This window comes from Rhinatrema bivittatum, chromosome 1 (assembly GCF_901001135.1).
Source record: "Rhinatrema bivittatum chromosome 1, aRhiBiv1.1, whole genome shotgun sequence".
Taxonomy (NCBI): domain Eukaryota; kingdom Metazoa; phylum Chordata; class Amphibia; order Gymnophiona; family Rhinatrematidae; genus Rhinatrema; species Rhinatrema bivittatum.
This window is the reverse complement of record NC_042615.1, coordinates 409,578,677-409,598,766: the sequence shown is the minus strand read 5'-3', so window position 1 is coordinate 409,598,766 and position 20,090 is coordinate 409,578,677. Positions and strand designations below refer to the sequence as shown.

Sequence of the window (20,090 nt, the reverse complement as noted above, 5' to 3'; positions counted from 1 at the left end):
TTCTGCCTGCTGCCTGCCTCTGACCCCGGTTTGCCTCTGACTCCGCTTCAGCCTGCAGCCAGCCTCTGACCCCGGCCTGCTACTGACTCCGCTTCGGCCTACAGCCTGCTTCAGCCTCCGGTTTGCTACCGACTCCGCTTCAGCCTACAGCCTGCTTCAGCCTCCGGTTTGCTACCGACTCCGCTTCAGCCTCTGGTTTGCTACCGACTCCGCTACAGCCTGCTTCACCTCCGGTTTGCTACTGACTCCGCTTCAGCCTACAGCCTGCTTCAGCTTCCGGTTTGCTACCGACTCTGCTTCAGCCTACAGCCTGCTTCAGCCTCCGGTTTGCTACAGACTCTGCTGCCGCCCGCTGCCCTGCCTTCAGCCGGCCCTCGGCCCTGTACAGCCGGTTCCCTGCTTCCTGGGTACCTTGGACTTCCTATCCTTCCTGTTTGCTCTGGTCCCGGTCTAAGCCTATCTCAGCCCCTGGACTTTCTGCCTCTATTCCAAGTCCCGAGGTCCCAGTGCCCTATGGGCTCCTCCCGGGGGGGTCCTGGTTCCCGGGTGAACACCTCCTGCTTGTGGCTCCGCCCCCCCGGCCTATCCTGTCACCCTAGGTAGGCCGGCCCAAGGGTCCACTACCTCGCCAGCAGTGTCCAACTGCAACACATATTATTATCCCATTAGTTATCCTCTTTCCACCATGTCTCTGAGATGCCAATTAACTGTATGTCATCATTCATTGCTATACACTCTAATTCTCCCATCTTACTTCTTAGACTTCTGGGTTTAGCATGCAAACATTTCAAAGTGAGTTTTTTGTTTGTATTTACATTCTGCTTTTCAGTTGACAGGGATAAATTGGAATCTTTTAGCTCAGGTGAGTTTTTAATGATAGGCATTTGGACTACTTTTCTTATTATAGGAACCTCTCTGTTGGGATGCCCTAACTCTAATGCTTCATTAGTAATCTTTGAAGTTACCTCCCTCCGAACCATGCACTGCTGAGCGACTGTCAGTTTTCCCCTTTGTTCTAGTTTAAAAGCTGCTCTATCTCCTTTTTAAAGATTAGTGCCAGGAGCCTGATTCCACCCTGGTTAAAGTGGAGCCCATCCCTTTGGAAAAGACTCCCTATTTCCAAAAATGTTCTCCAGTTCCTTAGAAAACTGAATCCTGCGTTCCTTCACCATCGTCTCATCCATGCATTGAGACCCAGAAGTTCTTCCTGCCTCTGGGGACCAGCTTTCTACCTAAGAGCCTAAATTTGGCTTCCAGAACCTCCCTCCCACATTTCCTATGTCATTGTTGCTCACCTGTACCTTGACAGCCAGCTCCTCTGCAGCACTGTCTAAAATTCTATCTAGGTGATGTGTGAGGTCCACCACCTTCGCACCAGGTAGGCATGTTACCAAGCGGTCCTCACTCCTACCAGCCACCCAGCTGTCTACATTCCTAATAATCGAATCACCAGCTATGATGGCTGAGCTAACCCTCCCCTCCTTTTCAGAAGCTCTGGGAGAGAGATCCTCAGTGTGAGAGGACGATGCACCACTGGAGAGCAGGTCCTTGCTACAGGATCATTTCCTGCTGCACCAGGTTGTTGCTGTCTGATCATGAGACCTTCCTTCTCCAAGGCAGCACCAGGGATGCCAGACTGGAGTTGATACTTGGCTACTATGTCCCTGAAAGTCTCATCTATATCCTCTCTGTCTGCCTCAGCATCTCCAGGTCTGCCACTCTAGCCTCCAGAGATCAGACTCGTTCTCTGACAGACAGGAGCTCTTTGCATCGGATGCACACATATAACTTCTTACCAGCGGGTAAAAAATCATACAATTGACACTCGATTGAAAAGTCTAGGAGATCCCCCCTCTTGCTGTTGAACTGCTGCCTTCAACTTAAATTTGTTCAATTCCTAGTTAAGTTTTAGGTTGCTATGGGTGTAGGATTGCGTATGATTAGGGTCCCTTAAATGTATTAGTGTATTCATTATATATCTGGTAGAGACCTACAAGGGAATGATCAAACTCTTGATAAGGTGTGGGGAATTTCTGAGTTTAAGTTAAAAGGCTGATTTTTTTTATTTTTTTTTTAAGTATGAAAGTGACACCTGCCTATTTATTTATTTATTTATTTATTTTATTTATTTATTTATTTATTTATTTATTTATTTATTTATTTAGAGTTTTTATATACCGGCAATCATGAAAACATATCTTGCTGGTTTACATAGAACGGGGGTGCAAAATACATAAAACTAGAACTGTGGTGACAGAAGGTACAGTTACATTTAACAAGGGTGGCCGAACTTGGAGAAGGAAGAAGAGAGGAGAGGATAGAAATGGTTAAACAATATACAATTTAAATGTAGTATACAAAATAAATGTTATATACAAACGGCAAGGTGTTTTAGGAATCATTGGAATGTGTCATTGGGTTGTGTCCGGAAAAGCTTGCTTGAATAACCAAGTCTTAAGTTTTTCCTAAAGTTGGGAGGCAGGGCTCCTGTCTGAGGTCTGTAGGCATGGAATTCCACAGTAGAGGGCCAGCTGTGGAGGTGGCGCGATCTCTTAGGGTAATGTGTTTGGTCGTTTTCGCTGGGGGAACTAGGAGGGAACCTCTATAAGCATCTCTGGTAGGTCTAGTAGAATTATGTACTTGGAGAGGGAATTGGAGATCGAGAATGGTGAGTTGATGTATAGTTTTATAGGTGATAGTTATGGCTTTATACATGATGCGGAAGTATACGGGTAACCAATGAAGCTCTTTCAGGACGGGGGAAATGTGGTCTCTTTTCCTTGCGCCTGTCAGAATACGGGCTGCTGAATTTTGAACCATCTGTAGTGGTTTGGAGTAGGATGAAGGTAGACCTAGCAATAGGGAATTGCAGTAGTCCAGTTTCGAAAAAATGACTGCTTGGATGATCGTTCTGAAGTCTTGAGCGTGGAAAAGAGGTCTTATCCTTTTCAGGACCTGGAGTTTATAGAAGCAGTCTTTGGTTGTTTTGTTGATGTGTGCCTTGAAGTTTAGCCGGTTATCTATTATCACTCCTAGGTCTCTAGTTTGTGTGGTAGGAAGATTGGTAGGAAGAGTACTGTTGTTGGTGTTGTTTTCAGGCGAGATGAGAAGGATCTCAGTCTTGGAGGAATTTAAGATGAGGTGTAGGCTGTTGAGTAGTTGTTTGATTTTTTGGTGGCATGATTCCCAGTAGTCAAGAGTATTAGAGTATGTGTCTTTGATAGGGATGATGATTTGAATATCATCTGCGTACAGGAAAAACTTTAGATTGAGGTCAGTGAGAAGTTGGCATAGAGGAAGAAGGTAAATATTGAAAAGAGTCGGAGATAATGAGGAAACTTGTGGGACTCCTATGGCAGAGTCAAATCTTGAGGATTCCTTGTTTTGGAGTTTGACTTTGTAACCCCTATTGTTGAGAAAGGTTTTAAACCAGGAAAGGACGGTGCCGCTGATTCCTATAGATGACAACTGGTTTAGGAGGATGGCGTGGTTGACCGTGTCGAACGCTGCGGATAAGTCTAGCAAGATCAGTAGGAATGAGTTTCCTTTGTCGAGGCCCAATAGGATATGGTCTGTCAAAGAGAGAAGGAGAGATTCTGTGCCTCGATTTTTTTCGGAATCCGTGTTGTGGGGCGAAGAGGAGATTATTGGTCTTCGATGTAGTTTGAAAGTTGAGAGTTGACTAATTTTTCCATGATCTTGGCGATGAATGGGAGGTTAGCTATGGGGCGGAAGTTGTTGGGGTCCTTCGGGTCAAGGTTGGGTTTCTTTAGGAGTGGTGAGATTGAGGCCATTTTGAGATCATCTGGGAAGGATCCTTGGGCTAGAGAGCAGTTGATGATGTTTGTCAATGATGTGGCTATTGTGTCTGGAATAGATAGGAGTAGTTTGGTGGGGATGTGGTCTGCAGGATGAGACAAGGTTTCATTCTTCTCAGGATGGTTTGTATCTCAGTGGAAGAGACGGGCTCAAAAGTGTTTAGGCTGGAGTTTATGAGTCGGGTGTTGATATGTCGGGAGGGGGCGTCAGCTGTGTTGAAAGGCAGTTGAGTTAAAAGATTGTTGATTTTATTTTGGAAAAACTGGGTGAGTTCTTCAGCTTTGGATTGTGCCATGTCGCCGGGGATTTCTCGCGGTATGGTTTGAGTGAGGCTGGATACATAAGCGAAGAGGGCTTTAGCATCAAAGACCAGGTTGTGAATCTTAGATGCAAAATAATCTTTTTTTGATTTTGAGGTGAGGGCTTTGTATTGGTATAGTGTGGATTTGTATGATGAAATGGTGATGTCACAAGGAGTTTTACGCCAAGTCGCTTCTTTCTTTCTTAAGCTTTGTTTTAGTTTTCTGAGTTCATTGGTGAACCAAGGTTGTCTGTTGGAGGCATTGGTGTGAGATTTTTTTATAGTTGAAGGGCAGAGCTTGTTAGCTATATTCTCTGTTATATTGTTCCAGGAGCGAATGGCAGAGTTCGGGTCGGTGAGATCTAATAGAGGGAGCTGTGACTCCAGCAGGTTGTTAAGATCCTCTGGGGAGCATCGCCTCCTGTATTGGAATGAAGGTGAATGGATATTAGGAGTGTTGGTTTCTTTCAAAGCGAAAGAGGTAGAGATGAGAGTGTGGTCCGACCATGGTACTTTTTTGATCTTCAAATTGGATGTAGTCGTAATGCCTTTGTTGCTGAAGATAAGTCCAGAGTGTGACCCGCTTTGTGAGTGGGTTCGTTGACTAATTGTTGGAATCCCATTGCTGACAGGGCTGTGAGGAGGGTTACGCAGCTATTAGATGGTGAAGGATTGTCTATGTGCAGATTGAAATCTCCTAAGATGATTGCTGGAGAGTCCAGGTCGATGAGTGTGGTGGTGATTTCGAGAATTGGGGAGACGTCTGCTTCTAGGAGCCCTGGGGGGGCGTAGACAAGAAGGATTTGAAGATGTTGTGATGTGAAGAAACCGACTTCCAGTTTTGTGTTAGAAGTGAATGGGTGTTGGGTGAAATTAAGGCTTTTTTTGGTAGCTAAAAGGATTCCACCTCCTCTTTTTTTCAGTCTCGGGAGTGAGAAGAAGTCGTAGGTCAGCGTAGGGAGTTGGTTTATTAAAGCTGTATCTGAGGGCTTGAGCCATGTTTCGGTTACAGCGCAAATATCTGGCTTGGCGTCGGTGAGATAATCATTGAAAATTAGGGATTTTTTTGTTAGGGATTGTGCATTGAAGAGTGAGAGTGAAAAGAGGGTGAGTCCTAAAAGCTGGGTGATTGGAGCAATCAGAATAGGGGTGAGTGTTTTTAGGTTGTTGTGAAGGGCTTGTCTGGTGGATGGTCTTTTAGGTAGGAGGCGGTGTTGCAAAGTTGGTATTGGAAGAGCTGGAGACATTATGAATGGTTAGTTGGCTGTCGCGGTGGGTAGATGGGGGCCGATGGGGGGAGGCTAGGATGAGGAGATAATTAATTGGGTGGTTAGCTGCTTGCTGGTTAGCTGCTTGCTGGAAAAGTTCAGGATGAGCGCTGGATGGTTGTTTGCAGGATGAGCGCTGGATGGTTGTTTGCAGGAGCTCGGGATGGGTGGGAAGGTTGGGAAATACAAACACACAAACTTCTGTATGTTGCCTGACTTTCTGACTACCTATTTAAAATAAAACACATGAACATACTAAATAATATACCCCAATAGTTTATTTCTCCCCAATAATTTAACGTTTTAAAAGTTTCTCCAAGCAGTACTTACTGATTTTTTCCGGCCACCAGCAAGGTGATCCTCTCCTCTCAGTGCTCCCACTGGCTGTCTGATATCAGTGCTCCCACTGTCTCTCTGATATCATGTGGCTGGGTATTTAAATCCAGCGATGACTTCAGTAACCTGCCTCAGCTACGGCTCTCCTACCTAGTGTAATGTGTGTCACTCCTGTGTTCCTGTTCCAGCATTCCTAATCTAGCCTTGTCTTGCCCAGTCAGCCTCATCCAGCCTTGCCTTGCCTAGCAAGCCTCTTCCAGCCTTGCCTTGCCTTACCCAGGCCTGTCTTGCCTAGCTTTGCCTTACTCAGCCTGTCTCATCTAGCCTTGCCTAGCCCAGCCTGCCTCATCCAGTGTCTCCTTGCCTGTCTTCATCCACTCTTTGGTCTGATCTCCTAGTACTGACCTCTTGCTTCAGACTTGGATCTGACCATGCTTGCCTGCCGCCTATATCTGACCTGAACATTCACTCACTATATTTTTCTAGAGACCTAACTAAGTCCTGCTGGCCACCAGAACCTGTAGGGGAGGCAGCTGGTATAGGTGAAGCACCAGGGCACTTTCAACAGTTGTCAGCAAAGGCCTCATAGTTTCTCATAAGAAGCTCCGTCATCTACGCCACAGTATTAAGGGCTCACACCCATGACACTCATCACAGGTTACTGAGGCCATGAGCTCAGCGGACTCACCCCAGGCCTCCGCCCTCACTGGGTTAGTTCATCAGCTGAAGCAGCAGAAAGATCGATTGAACATGATGGTGAACTATCTTCAGGGTCTGGCTTCTCGTCCAGCTACCACAGTGCTTGCTCCAGCACATCCAGCACCTCCTGTATACCTTGTTTTGAATTAAATTCCTTTTTTATAAAATCTGTAGTAAATGTCTAGTAAAGAGCTTTAAGGCAAGCATGCCTAAAGGTATGTGTGTTTTTTTCCTCTTCTGTTGCAAGGGGTGTGAAGCTGGGACTGGAGACTAAAGCTGGGATAGCTCTTGGTGACCTCTCCAGGGGCTTCTGGGTAAGGTATGCAGATGAGTCTTCTGATGCTCTTCTGCTTCAAGGGGTGCAGGGCTACTGGAAGCTGGGGCTCTGGAGATTGAAGTCTGGACAGCTCTTGGCGACCTCTGGAGTCCTCTCCCGATTTCTTCTAAACCTTAAGGGGCAGATTTTAAAAGGGTTATGTGCGCCGAGCCTATTTTGCATAGGCCCGGTGACGCGCGCAAAGACCGGGACACGCATATGTCCCGGGGCTTTGTGAAAGGGGTGGGGGCTGAGGCCTCCGGCCCAGCGGCCGTGCCAGGGGATTGCGCACCGGCACTTGGCCGGTGCGCACAACCTATGCCTCCCCAGAGGCAGGCTCAACTTAGGGAATAAAAGTTAGGGGGGGGGGGTTTAGGTAGGGCTGGGGGGTGAGTTAGGAAGGGGAAGGGAGGGGAAGGGGGGGGGGGGGGGGGGGGGGGGGCGGAAGGGAATGGGGAAAGCTATAGGGGCTCCCCTAGGGCTCGGAGCACGCAAGGTGCACTAGTGTGCACCCCATTGCGCGCGCCGACCCCGGATTTTATAACATGCACGCGGCTGCGCACATGTTATAAAATCGGGCGTACATTTCTGCATGCCGGGTAGCGTGCACAACTGGGTAGATTTTCAAAGGGGTACGTGCACAAGTACGCGTATGCGCAGATTTATAAAATCTGCCCCAGCGTGCGTAGGTTTAAAAATCCAGCCCTAAAAGTGAGCTATTACCTTTTATTGTGAGAGACATGAATAGAGATGCACAACATTATATTAGAATAAGATTGAAGAACATCCTGACACAACCCCAGGGTGGAAAAGGGTGGACAACTGAGATGAAGGTTTATATTGACCTCCTAATATTGAGTAGCTTGCTTCATGGCAGTTGCAAAGTGCTGGTGTAATTATACTTGAAATGTTCATGATGTTCATAATTTCGAAATATAATGCACCTTCATTGATTTTGACAAAACACAAAATTCCTACGCTTTGACAATACGGGGTAGATTTTCAAAGCATTATGTGCGTAATTTCTGGGGCCTCGGGAAAGGGGCGGGGGGGGGGGGGGCTGGGGCTAGAGGCGCCTGGCAATGCGGCCATTGGCCGCTGTGCCGGGGGATCATGTGCCGGCGCATGCAACCTATGCCTGCCCTGAGGCAGGCGCAAAAGGTAAAATAAAGATTTTGGGGGGCTAGGTTAGGGCTAGGGGGTGGGTAGGTTAGGGGAAGGGGAAGGGAGGTTAGTGTAGGGGGTTGGGAAGTTCCCTCCCAGTCCACTCCAAAATTGGAGTGGACTGGGAGGGAACTGAAGAAGGCCACAGGCATCTGTGCACACAGGATGCACAATTGTTCATCCTGTGCGCGCCGACCCCCAGTTTTATAACATTCGCACATCTGTGCGCGCATATTATAAAATCAGGCATCCATGTGTGCGCACATGGACATGCGCCGCATCTTTGAAAATCTACCCCTAAGGCAACATGGGATCATAGAAGTGCTCAGGATAAACTCACACCCATCCGTGATGTAAGAACATAAGAACATAAGAAAATGCCATTCTTGGTCAGACCAAGGGTCCATCAAGCCCAGCATCCTGTTTCCAACAGTGGCCAATCCAGGCCATAAGAACCTGTAAAGTACCCAAAAACTAAGTCTATTCCATGTTGCCGTTGCTAGTAATAGCGGTGGTTATTATCTAAGTCAACTTAATTAATAGCAGGTAATGGACTTCTCGTCCAAGAACTTATCCAATCCTTTTTTGAACACAGCTATACTAACTGCACTAACCACATCCTCTGGCAACAAATTCCAAAGTTTAATTGTGCGTTGAGTGAAAAAGAACTTTCTCCAATTAGATTTAAATGTGCCACATGCTAACTTCATGGAGTGCCCCTTGTCTTTTTATTATCCGAAAGAGTAAAAAAACGATTCACATCCACCCGTTCTAGACCTCTCATGATTTTAAACATCTCTGTCATTTTCCCCCTCAGCCGTCTCTTCTCCAAGCTGAAAACTCCTAACCTCTTTAGTCTTTCCTCATAGGGGAGCTGTTCCATTCCCTTTATCATTTTGGTAGCCCTTCTCTGTACCTTCTCCATCGCAATTATATTTTTTTTGAGATGCGGCGACTAGAATTGTACACAATATTGAAGGTGCGGTCTCACCATGGAGCAATACAGAGGCATTATGACATTTTCCGTTTTATTCACCATTCCTTTTCTAATAATTCCCAACATTCTGTTGCTGAACCGATGATTTCAATGTGTTATCCACTATGACGCCTAGATCTCTTTCTTGGGTAGTAGCACCTAATATGGAACCTAACATTGTGTAACAATAGCATGGGTTATTTTTCCCTATATGCATCACCTTGCACTTGTCCACATTAAATTTCATCTGCCATTTAGATGCCCAATTTTCCAGCCTCACAAGGTCTTCCTGCAGTTTATCACAATCTGCATGTGATTTAACTACTCTGAACAATTTTGTATCATCTGCAAATTTGATTACCCTCACTCGTCGTATTTCTTTCCAGATCATTTATAAATATATTGAAAAGTAAGGGTCCTAGTACAGATCCCTGAGGCACTCCACTGCCTACTCCCTTCCACTGAGAAAATTGTCCATTTAATCCTAGTCTCTGTTTCCTGTCTTTTAGCCAGTTTGTAATCCACGAAAGGACATCGCCACCTATCCCATGACTTTTTACTTTTCCTAGAAGCCTTTCATGAGGAACTTTGTCAAATGCCTTCTGAAAATCCAAGTATACTACATCTACCGGTTCACCTTTATCCACATGTTTATTAATTCCTTCAAAAAAGTGAAGCAGATTTGTGAGGCAAGACTTGCCTTGGGTAAAGCCATGCTGACTTTGTTCCATTAACCATGTCTTTCTATATGTTCTGTGATTTTGATGTTTAGAACACTTTCCACTATTTTTCCTGGCACTGAAGTCAGGCTAACCGGTCTGTAATTTCCCGGATCTCCCCTGGAGCCCTTTTTAAATATGGGGGTTACATTAGCTATCCTCCAGTCTTCAGGTACAATGGATGATTTTAATGATAGTGTTCTAACCCAATCAGTAGTGGACCCTTGGTCCGGAGGGTACTCACCGAGGAGAAGTCCTGATGAATTCCCTTCTGGAAGGTGGAGCGGTAACTCAATCCAGCGAATACAAGGCAGGCGACAGATAGAGCAAGGTCCAGTTCCAGGCAAGTTCAAGGGAGGCGGCAGGCAAGGCGAAGTCCAGTTCCAGGCAAGATCAAGGCAGGCGACAGGCAAGGCAAAACTCCAGAAGAAACCAGCAAGGACCCTGTTGCAAAGGCATCTGAGCCTTCCCGGGGAGAGGTTTAAATCTCTCCGGGCATCTGACGTCATCATCCGGGGCTGACCCGACTCTCCTGCCTCGGCCCCTTTAAGGGGGCGGGTCCTGCCGTGCTCTCCCCGATGCTGCTCTGGAGACGCAGGGAGAGACGCTCTGCAGCCCGCGCGATCCGCGGCCGCCGCCGAGGGATCCGCCCGACTCGGTAGGAGGTCCCGGCCGGAAACCCCCTCGGCCCAGGACCGCAACAGTACCCCCCCTCTTTCGCCCTTTTCTAGAAGGACCAGGCTTACCGGGGTGTGAAAGATGAAAGTTCTGGAGTAAGTTCTTATCCAAGATGTTTACGGATGGTTCCCACGAGTTCTCCTGCGGACCAAAGCCTTCCCATGCAATCAGCTATTCCCATCGTCTGTGGTTACGACGGATGTTGAGAACCTCCCATACCTGATAAATCGGATCGTCCTCAGATGCAACCATGGGTGGTCGAGAGGGAGCAGCATGGAACGGAGAGCAGATCACAGGTTTGAGCAAGGAGACGTGTAAGGAATTATGAATACGGAGACTGGTCGGGAGCCGCAAGCGATAGGTGACTGGACCCAAGCGTTTGCTGACAAAGAAACGTCTAATATACTTAGGAGCCAGTCTCATAGACGGAACCCGGAGACGTATGTGACGGGTACTCAGCCAAACACGGTCTCCCGTATTAAATAGTGGAGAAGGGCGACGATGCTTATCCGTCATCCGCTTGGAGGTTGCAGCCGCACGTAACAGCTTGGAGGTAGCAGCCGCACGTAACAGCTTAGCTTCATGAAGCTGTGATGCAGAAAGGTGGGCCGCCGGAGAGGCAACCAAACCCGGCAAAGGAAGAGAAGGTCGGGGCTGCTTCCCGTAAACAATCTGGAAGGGAGAATTCCCAGTGGCCGAGTGCGTGTGTGAATTATGTGAAAATTCGGCCCAGGGTAACAGCGAGGACCAATCATCCTGAAGATCATTCACAAACAGGCGGAGGAACGTCTTCAATCCACGGTTGATGCGTTCAGCCTGTCCATTCCCTTGTGGGTGAAAAGCAGTGGTAAATTCCAACTGTACCCCACATTTTTTACACAATGCACCCCAATATTTGGCGGTAAATTGTGGACCTCTGTCTGATGTAATGTGGAGTGGAAGACCATGAAGGCGGAACACATGAAGAGCAAACAGTTCTGCTAGCTCAAGGGCGGATGGTAGCTTGGGCAGTGGAATAAAGTGCGCCATTTTGGAAAATCGGTCGACCACCACCCAAATAACCTGCTTGCCGGAAGAAGAAGGAAGGTCCACAATAAAGTCCGTGGAGATATGGGTCCAAGGTTCCTGAGGGGGTGGTAGGGGTTGGAGGAGGCCCCATGGTCGACCAGGTAATGGTTTCTGTTTGGCACACTTTGGACAGGAATCGACGTAGGCCCGCACATCCTTGTGACAATTGGGCCACCAATAGTAGCGGGATAGTATTTCCAATGTACCTGCTCTCCCGGGATGGCCCGCCGTAAGAGAATCATGCGCCCAAGAGAGTACCTTGGGACGAAGGCGAAGAGGGACCACTGCCTTCCCTGGTGGCGCAGTCCTAGTGGCGGCCAGTACCACTCTGGCCGGGTCAATAATATAGCTGGGGGAGTCAGGTGTGTCATCGGTCTCATGCAGCCGGGACAGGGCATCAGCACGAATGTTTTTTGTTGCAGGTCGGTAACGTAATACAAAATCAAAACAACTGAAGAATAGCGACCACCGAGCCTAGCGTGGGTTCAGTCGTTGTGCTTTACTAAGGTACTCCAAGTTCTTGTGATCTGTATAAACTGTAATCATATGTTGTGCTCCCTCCAGCCATTGCCTCCATTCCTCGAAGGCCATTTTAATGGCCAGCAATTCCTTGTCTCAAATCCCGTAGTTCCTTTCTGCCTGGGAAAATTTGCGAGAAAAGTAGGAAGAGGGGAGTAATTTCCCTTGGTTGGAATGTTGGCAAAGTACTGCTCCTACCGCCATATCAGAAGCATCCACTTCCACAATAAATGTTCGCATGGGATCTGGATGATGGAGACAGGGTTTTTGTAAAAATTCAATTTTTAGATCCTCAAAAGCCCGTACTGCCTCGTCAGGCCAATTCCTGGGGTCTGCTCCCTTTTTAGTCAGAGCCGTGAGAGGTGCCACAATGTGAGAAAATCGACGAATGAACATCCTGTAGAAATTAGCGAACCCTAAAAAACGTTGTAGGGCCCGGAGTCCCACTGGTTGTGGCCATTCTCGGATGCTAGCCAATTTATCAGGGTCCATCTGAAAACCAGTGGTGGATATGATATATCCCAGAAAAGGTAATGATTGTCTTTCAAATAGACATTTCTCCAGTTTTACAAATAACCGATTTTCTCGTAGTCGTTGAAGACCTTTTTGAACTTTTATGCGATGGGCGGCCAGAGTTTTAGAGTAGATTAATATATCATCCAGATAGATGATTACTCCTTGGTTCAACATGTCTCAAAATATTTCATTCATTAAATTTTGGAATACCGCCGGCGCATTACAAAGACCAAATGGCATCACCAGATATTCGTAATGTCCATCTCGCGTATTAAACGCTATCTTCCATTCATCTCCAGGTCTAATCCGCACCAGGTTGTACACCCCCCATAAGTCCAGCTTAGTAAATATACTAGCTCCATGAAGGCAATCTAGTAATTCCGAAATCAGCGGGAGAGGATATCGGTCCTTGCGAGTTATCGCATTAAGTCCACGGTAGTCAATACATGGTCTTAATGACCCATCTTTCTTGGGAACAAAAAAGAGCCCTGCTCCTGCCGGAGATGATGAAGGTCGAATAAATACTCGTTCCAGATTTTCTTTAATGTACTGGGACATAGCTAAAGATTCGGGCCCAGATAATGGATACACCCGGCCTCTAGGTGGACAAGTATTAGGAAGCAGATTTATGGCACAATCAAAATTGCGATGTGCTGGGAGTATCTCTGCTTCTTTTTTGGAAAATACATCCGAAAAATCTGCATATTGTGATGGTGGTAGCAGTTTTGAGGTGGCTAGTTGGATTCTGGGCTGAGGTCTTTGCTTTAAACAGGCAGTGAAACATTCTGGTCCCCAGTCAATAATGGGTGTGTGTTTTTGTAGCCAGGGGAGTCCCAAAACCACTGGGTGAACCGCTTTTTCCAAAATGAAGAAGGATATCTCCTCCTTATGGAGGATCCCCGTCTGGAGAGTTATCAGGGCAGTGCAGGTGGTGACTTGACCCGGAAGATTCTCCCCCTGGATCCAGGAGATGTATAAGGGGGACTTATGATGAAGTACTGGTAATTGTAGCTGGTGGACCAGCTCTGCCAGAATAAAGTTTCCTCCTGAACCTGAGTCGATTAGGGCCAACATAGTGAGAGATCCTTGAAGGTAATGTATCATGACCAGAACTGTACAGTGAGGGGCGAGACTGCTCCCTAGGGTCAACCCCTCCAAGACACCTAGGTTCGGTAGTTTCCCGGACGATCGGGGCACTGAGCCAAAAGAGGCCCCTTATTACCGCAGTATAGGCAAAGTCCCATTCTCCTTCGGCGTTGTTTTTCCTCTGTGGTCAGGTGGCTCCTACCCAACTGCATGGGCTCCTCCTTGCCTTCAGTGGATACTTCAGGAGGGTTAGAAGGAATCATAGGATGGGAGAAGGTGGGAGCCAAGGGAACTGTGTGATGGTAGGCTCTCACTTCCTTGGCTTGTTGCTATAGGTGACGATCAATACGACCTGTGAGGTCGATCCCCCGCCTCTAGATCATCTGGAATCTCTCGCGCCGCCAACTCATCTTTGATGCGAGGGGAGAGTCCTTCCAAAAAAATTCGTCTTAGACAATCATTCTGCCAACCCAACTTGGAAGCCAGGGTACGGAATTCCACCGCGAACTCTGCCAACGTACGAGTGCCTTGATGTAGGTTGAGGAGTTCAGAGGAGGCAGTAGACTGACGTCCTGGTTCGTCGAATACCTGATAGAAGGTCCGAACAAATCGTGGCAAGTCGTTCAAAATGGAGTCTCCTCGTTCCCAGATCGGGGATGCCCAGGCTAGGGACTTCCCATCTAATAAGGAGATGATGAAGGATGTCTTGATTCGATCTGAGGAAAACTGCTGTTAAGGAAAATCGAATGAAGCATTGATTTAAAAATCCATGACATTTCTTGGCATCTCCAGCATAGCGAGGTGGAGCAGGCAGATGGGTTACCATACTCATAAGGCTTGCAGTCGCAGGCGTTGGGACGGCAGCCTCTGCTCCTCGGACTGAGTCGAGCCGGTTTGCCAAACTTTCTACCATGGCGGTCAGAGCCTCAAGGCACTGTTGTTGTTGTTGCCGCTGTTGCATGAGTTGTTGAGCCAGGCCAGGAATAGCCTGGAGACCATGCAAGTCCACCGGGTCCATGGCCTTTGCAATCTATTCTAACCCAATCAGTAGTGGACCCTTGGTCCGGAGGGTACTCACCGAGGAGTAGTCCTGATGAATTCCCTTCTGGAAGGTGGAGCGGTAACTCAATCCAGCGAATACAAGGCAGGTGGCAGGCAAAGCAAAGTCCAGTTCCAGGCAAGGTCAAGGCAGGCGGCAGGCAAAGCAAAGCCCAGTTCCAGGCAAGGTCAAGGCAGGCGGCAGCAAGGCAAAGTCCAGTTCCAGGCAAGGTCAAGGCAGGCGGCAGGCAAGGCAAAGTCCAGTTCCAGGCAAGGTCAAGGCAGGCGGCAGGCAAGGCGAAGTCCAGTTCCAGGCAAGATCAAGGCAGTCGACAGGCAAGGCGAAGTCCAGTTCCAGGCAAGATCAAGGCAGGCGGCAGGCAAGGCAAAACTCCAGAAGAAACCAGCAAGGACCCTGTTGCAAAGCCATCTGAGCCTTCCCGGGGAGAGGTTTAAATCTCCCCGGGCGTCTGACATCATCATCCGGGGCCGACCCGACTCTTCTGCCTCGGACCCTTTAAGGGGGCAGGTCCTGCCGCGCTCTCCCCGATGCTGCTCTGGAGACGCAGGAAGAGATGCGCCGTGGCCCGCGCGATCCGCGGCTACCGCCGAGGGATCCACCCAACCCAGTAGGAGATCCCGGCCGGGAACCCCCTTGGCCCGGGACCGCAACAGATAGGTTACACATTTTTACTAATAGGTCTGAAATTTAATTTTTTAGTTCCTTCAGAACTCTGGGGTGTATACCATCTGGTCCAGGTGATTTACTACTCTTCTGTTTATCAGTCAGGTCTATCACATCTTCTAGGTTCACCGTGATTTGGTTCAGTGCATCTGAATCATTACCCATGAAAACCTTCTCCAGTACGGGTACCTCCCCAACATCCTCTTCAGTAAACTCCGAAGAAAAGAAATCATTTAATCTTTCCGCGATGGCCTTATCTTCTCTAAGTGCCCCTTTAACCCCTCGATCATCTAACGGTCCAACTGACTCCCTCACAGGCTTTCTGCTTCGGATATATTTAAAAAAGTTTTTACTGTGAGTTTTTGCCTCTATGGCCAACTTCTTTTCAAATTCTCTCTTAGCTTGTCTTATCAATGTTTTACATTTAACTTGCCAACGTTTATGCATTTTCCTATTTTCCTCTGTTGGATCCTTCTTCCAATTTTTGAATGAAGATCTTTTGGCTAAAATAGCTTCTTTCACCTCCCCTTTTAACCATGCCAGTAATCATTTTGCCTGCTTTCCACCTTTCTTAATGTGTGGAATACATCTGGACTGTGCTTCTAGGATGGTATTTTTTTTTTTTAACAATGACCACGCCTTTTGCACACTTTTTACTTTTGTAGCTGCCCCTTTTCAGTTTTTTTCTAACTATTTTTCTCATTTTATCAAAGTTTCCCTTTTGAAAGTTTAGCACGAGAGCCGTGGATTTGCTTACTGTCCCCCTTCCAGTCGTTAATTCAAATTTGATCATATTATGATCACTATTGCCAAGCAGCCCCACCACCATTACCTCTCTCACCATATCTTGTGCTTCACTGAGAATTAGATCTAAAATTGCTCCCTCTCTCGTCGGTTCCTGAACCAATTGCTCCTTAAATCTATCATTTATTCTAGTCAATATTTACCCAGTCAATATTGGGGTAATTGAAGTCTCCCATTATTACCGCACTACCAATTTGGTTAGCTTCCCTAATTTCTCTTAGCATTTCACTGTCAGTTTCACCATCTTGACCAGGTGGACGGTAGTATACTCCTATCTCTATAGTCTTCCCCGACACAGAAGGGGAAGACTACCCATAAAGATTCAATTGTGCATTTAGTCTCATGCAGGATGTTTATCCTGTTGGACTCTATGCCATCCCGGACATAAAGCGCCACACTGCCTCCCGGGTGCTCCTCTCTGTCATTGCGATATGATTTGTACCCCGTTATAGCACTGTCCCATTGGTTGGTTGTGGATTCTGTGCATGAGTTGAAAAAGTATTATGTGTTACGGATACATATCTCAGTAAAAGCAAGGGCTGGTGGACTTCAGTTGTCACAGTCCATTCAGGTAGTATATGCCTAGTAAGCCATCCAAGTATGGACTCAAAATATGGTGGTGTAACATCCTACCCATTGATTAGGGATTTCTAGGAAAAGAACCTAGTATACCCACCTGGGAACCCATGTTGTTAAGAAACTTGTCAGCCTATAGTACTGAAATTCGATTGGTGTCTTGATGACAGTTTTTTCATCTCCACAGACCTTGCCAAAAGACTATTGGAGAAGGATCTGATGTACCTGGAAGAATAAACTAGACATTCCCAATGAGATGCAAGCAAGTTTGAGCTTTAATAGGAACCTTACCTAAATATAATATGTCCCTAAAAAGTCAAAAGCCATTGCTCTCTACAATGCATCATTATGCATCAAGTAGCAGGAGTGCAAAAGAAAGTGGAGATGATTTTGAACTATAATAAAAATAAAGGAGAAATGAGCAATTTAGATCATTTGATCTGCATGGCAGTCTGCAAGAGGAAGACTAGAAGATGGCCAGTGGTTCTTTTTGTTAATCTAATAGATGTTGGGTGCATCACAAGCTTCCTTGTTTGGATTGGAGTCGATCCATGTTGGAAGAGTAGACCTTCTAAAATTAGATGCAACATGTTTCTCTAGGGCAAGAAGTCATAGACCAACAGATCAAAAAGAGACTGCAGGACCTGCAACATCTGAGAATGTTAGTAAGAGTTGCAATTACTGCCTTGGGCTGCAAGCTTCTAGAAGGACCACATGTGGCTCAAATAAGAACTCAGAAACACTGCACCTTCTGCCCCATGATAACAGATTATATATCATGTATGAAATGTGAAGAGTACTATTGATTTGTATGTCCAATGTACAGAAACAAATTGAAATTATGTACTAACTCGCTGAAATAAAAAAGGGCTGAGCTGTGCTGTTGTAACTATTCTAAATGTATTACTTGATTTTCCTAATATGTTTATTTGTATATGGTTTTTATTAGAGTTTATAAATAAGATCCTTGATAAGTTTATCACATGATAACTTAATAATCAGTTTTTTTTCTTTACTTGAAGTTTTTTTGGGCATTTGGGTATAGGATGCATCTGCACCCTTGCACCCCCTAAATACATCACTGTTTTTTGTGGGGATTCAAAGGCATCCTTTATAATATTTAGTGTTGCAAAATCACAACTATGGGATAAGGATAAAGAGAACTTAATCAGTACCTGATTTTAAGCAATAACCAGCTAAATGTAACATTTAAATTTGGGCTTACAAGATTTAAGAAAAAAATTAAGCTGAAAATATTGCCGGCTAGTTTGAGCTTGGCTAAAATTAGCATTTCTTTGTCTACTTAGTGGTCTTTGAATATCTACCTTTATGTGTAACCCAAATTGAAATCAAATGTAGACTGGGTACATTTTTGAAGAGAAAGAATATTTTGGGTATAATGATATAGCTATCTATTAGTGAAAAGTGCTATTCCAGCAATTTAGCCATATTTGAGAAGGAATTTTTCACTGTTGTTGAACTGGTACAGTATTTTTTTTCCCTTTTCCTGAATTACCTTATAGAGAAAGTTGCTAGGCAATCTGAAAAAAGTTGGACTTTCTCTGTGGGTTGATGTGCATGGGCAGATTAGATAAGCCGAACGATCTTTTTCTGCCATCACATTTCTATGTTTTTATGTTTCTTTCAACTAACAGCAATGTAACTAAAAAATGAACATTATTAATGCACAGTATTCATAATGGAGCTAAAGTGTGGTTTTATTTTTTTTTAAATGCAGGTGTTGCATTTTTTGCTGAACAGTTGGAAAAATATCACAGAGAGCTCAAGGATGCAGTTGGTATTCAGCAAAAGAGAAATTTAGGATTGCTACTTATAGATGCTAAAAAACTGAAAGAAAAACTAGTACCATCACCAAAGCGCTGTTTGCAGGTAAATATCATAAATAAGTATTTTTTATTAAATATTTTGCAATTGTAACCCCCTGATGGGTATATAAAATGATAGAAGGGATTTCCCCATTGTTTAGGAATCATCTCTTCCAAATTTGTTTGGTGGGTTCTAAAATTTAGTCATGCAGATGGTGGAGGACCTTAATGGTAGCAACAGGAGTAGTGAATGACTAAATTCTCTTCTTTGACTGAAATGGACAAGGAGGATACCCTTCAACTCTACTCCATGAACTCTTGAGCCTATGCCTCTCATTAAGCCTAAAGTTATCCGGCCTTATGTGGCCAGATAACTAGCTACTTACCTGGATATCTTCAAAGATATCCAGTTAAGTAGCACTCTTGAAAAAAAAAAGTAACATTTGAGGGCCTTCTGGTCTGATTTTCACTCACCTGCACAAGTTGCAACAAGTTGCAAAATATTCGCTGGCTAGGAACCAGCTCCAGGCCTCCATCCCTCTCCCTCCATCCGCACTAAGGATGCCAGTAAATTGCATCTTCGCCCCCCCCTAAATACCCCCAGTCTGACATCATCCCCTAGAAGCTATCCCACCCTCCTGGTAACTGTAGCAGCAATCCCACTTTGCTGGGATTGCTGTGCAATGGAATCCTGACTGCTTCCACTATTATTCTGGTAATAATGCTGGAAGTGTACATTTACACTCTACAGTCTGCTTCCAGTATTATTACCTGAGCAGTGCTGGATGTTGCGTGTGCCCGTGGCCTGGCCCTCTTACCCCCATTTGCCTACTCTAGCGCCTGGTTCTGCCTCCGTTGCGGCCAAGGGCTGCTCCCAGCTCCGCAGTGGATGTCCCAGCTCCGCGGCGGGCCTCCCCGCATGGTCCACGAGGAGACATCGCCATCTTGCACCCTCTGTGCCGGAGGAGTGGCGTAAATCCCCTCCAGAGGATCTATCTTTTGCTGGGTTTGTCAAGGCCATGGTGGAGTCTGTGCCTTTCCAGCTCTTAACAGAGCAGGATTCTCATCATAAGATGTTACAGATCCTCAATTTATTGATGCTCCTAAAGAAGTGGTCGCTGTACTGGTGCTAAAATTGTTGCTAATGTATGCTGCAGAGTTCCTTATTGTCTGTTTAAAGTGTCATGAGCCAAACTGAGGTGTAATTGGTGTGCATAGAAGTCTATTCCTTTCCTTTTATTTTTTTTCTATGTTATTTGAGTGAATGAATCATTTGAGTGCATCTGGTTGTTATTCTATCATCGGCTGTCTGTAGTTTTGCCTTACTCAGCCTGTCTCATTTAGCCTTGCCTTGTCTGTAGTTTTGTCTGCTTATTTAAGTTCCTGAAAGAGTGGAGTGAGTGTTTGTGGTTATGGTGAGAATGGAGCATGACAGAGGGGATGCGAGTGGAGTAAAGGATGATCATGGTAGGCAGGTGAGTGGTGATGGAATGGATAGGTGTGTGGTGCATTAGTTGTTTGAGCAAAGCCAGGGAGGAGAGATGAGGCGGGAGGAGAGGGGTGGGTGCAGCTAGAGCGGGGAGGAAAAGAAGGTGGGTGGAGAAGCTAGAATAGGGAAAGGGGAACTAGAAGCTAGGAGTTGGAGTAATGCCCAAGAAGGTAGGGACTCACACCACTCATCTGACAGTGACAAACA

The 20,090-nt window shown here is 46.1% G+C and overlaps 1 protein-coding gene across 1 annotated transcript in view; it reads left to right on the top strand.

The window, feature by feature from the left end:
* The window catches only part of DNAH6 (dynein axonemal heavy chain 6), a 3,261,518-nt gene that overhangs the window by 433,373 nt on the left and 2,808,055 nt on the right, over positions 1-20,090 (top strand). Inside the window, 1 exon segment of the mRNA XM_029602297.1 lies at positions 18,307-18,458. Coding sequence (XP_029458157.1) covers positions 18,307-18,458 — 152 coding nt within the window.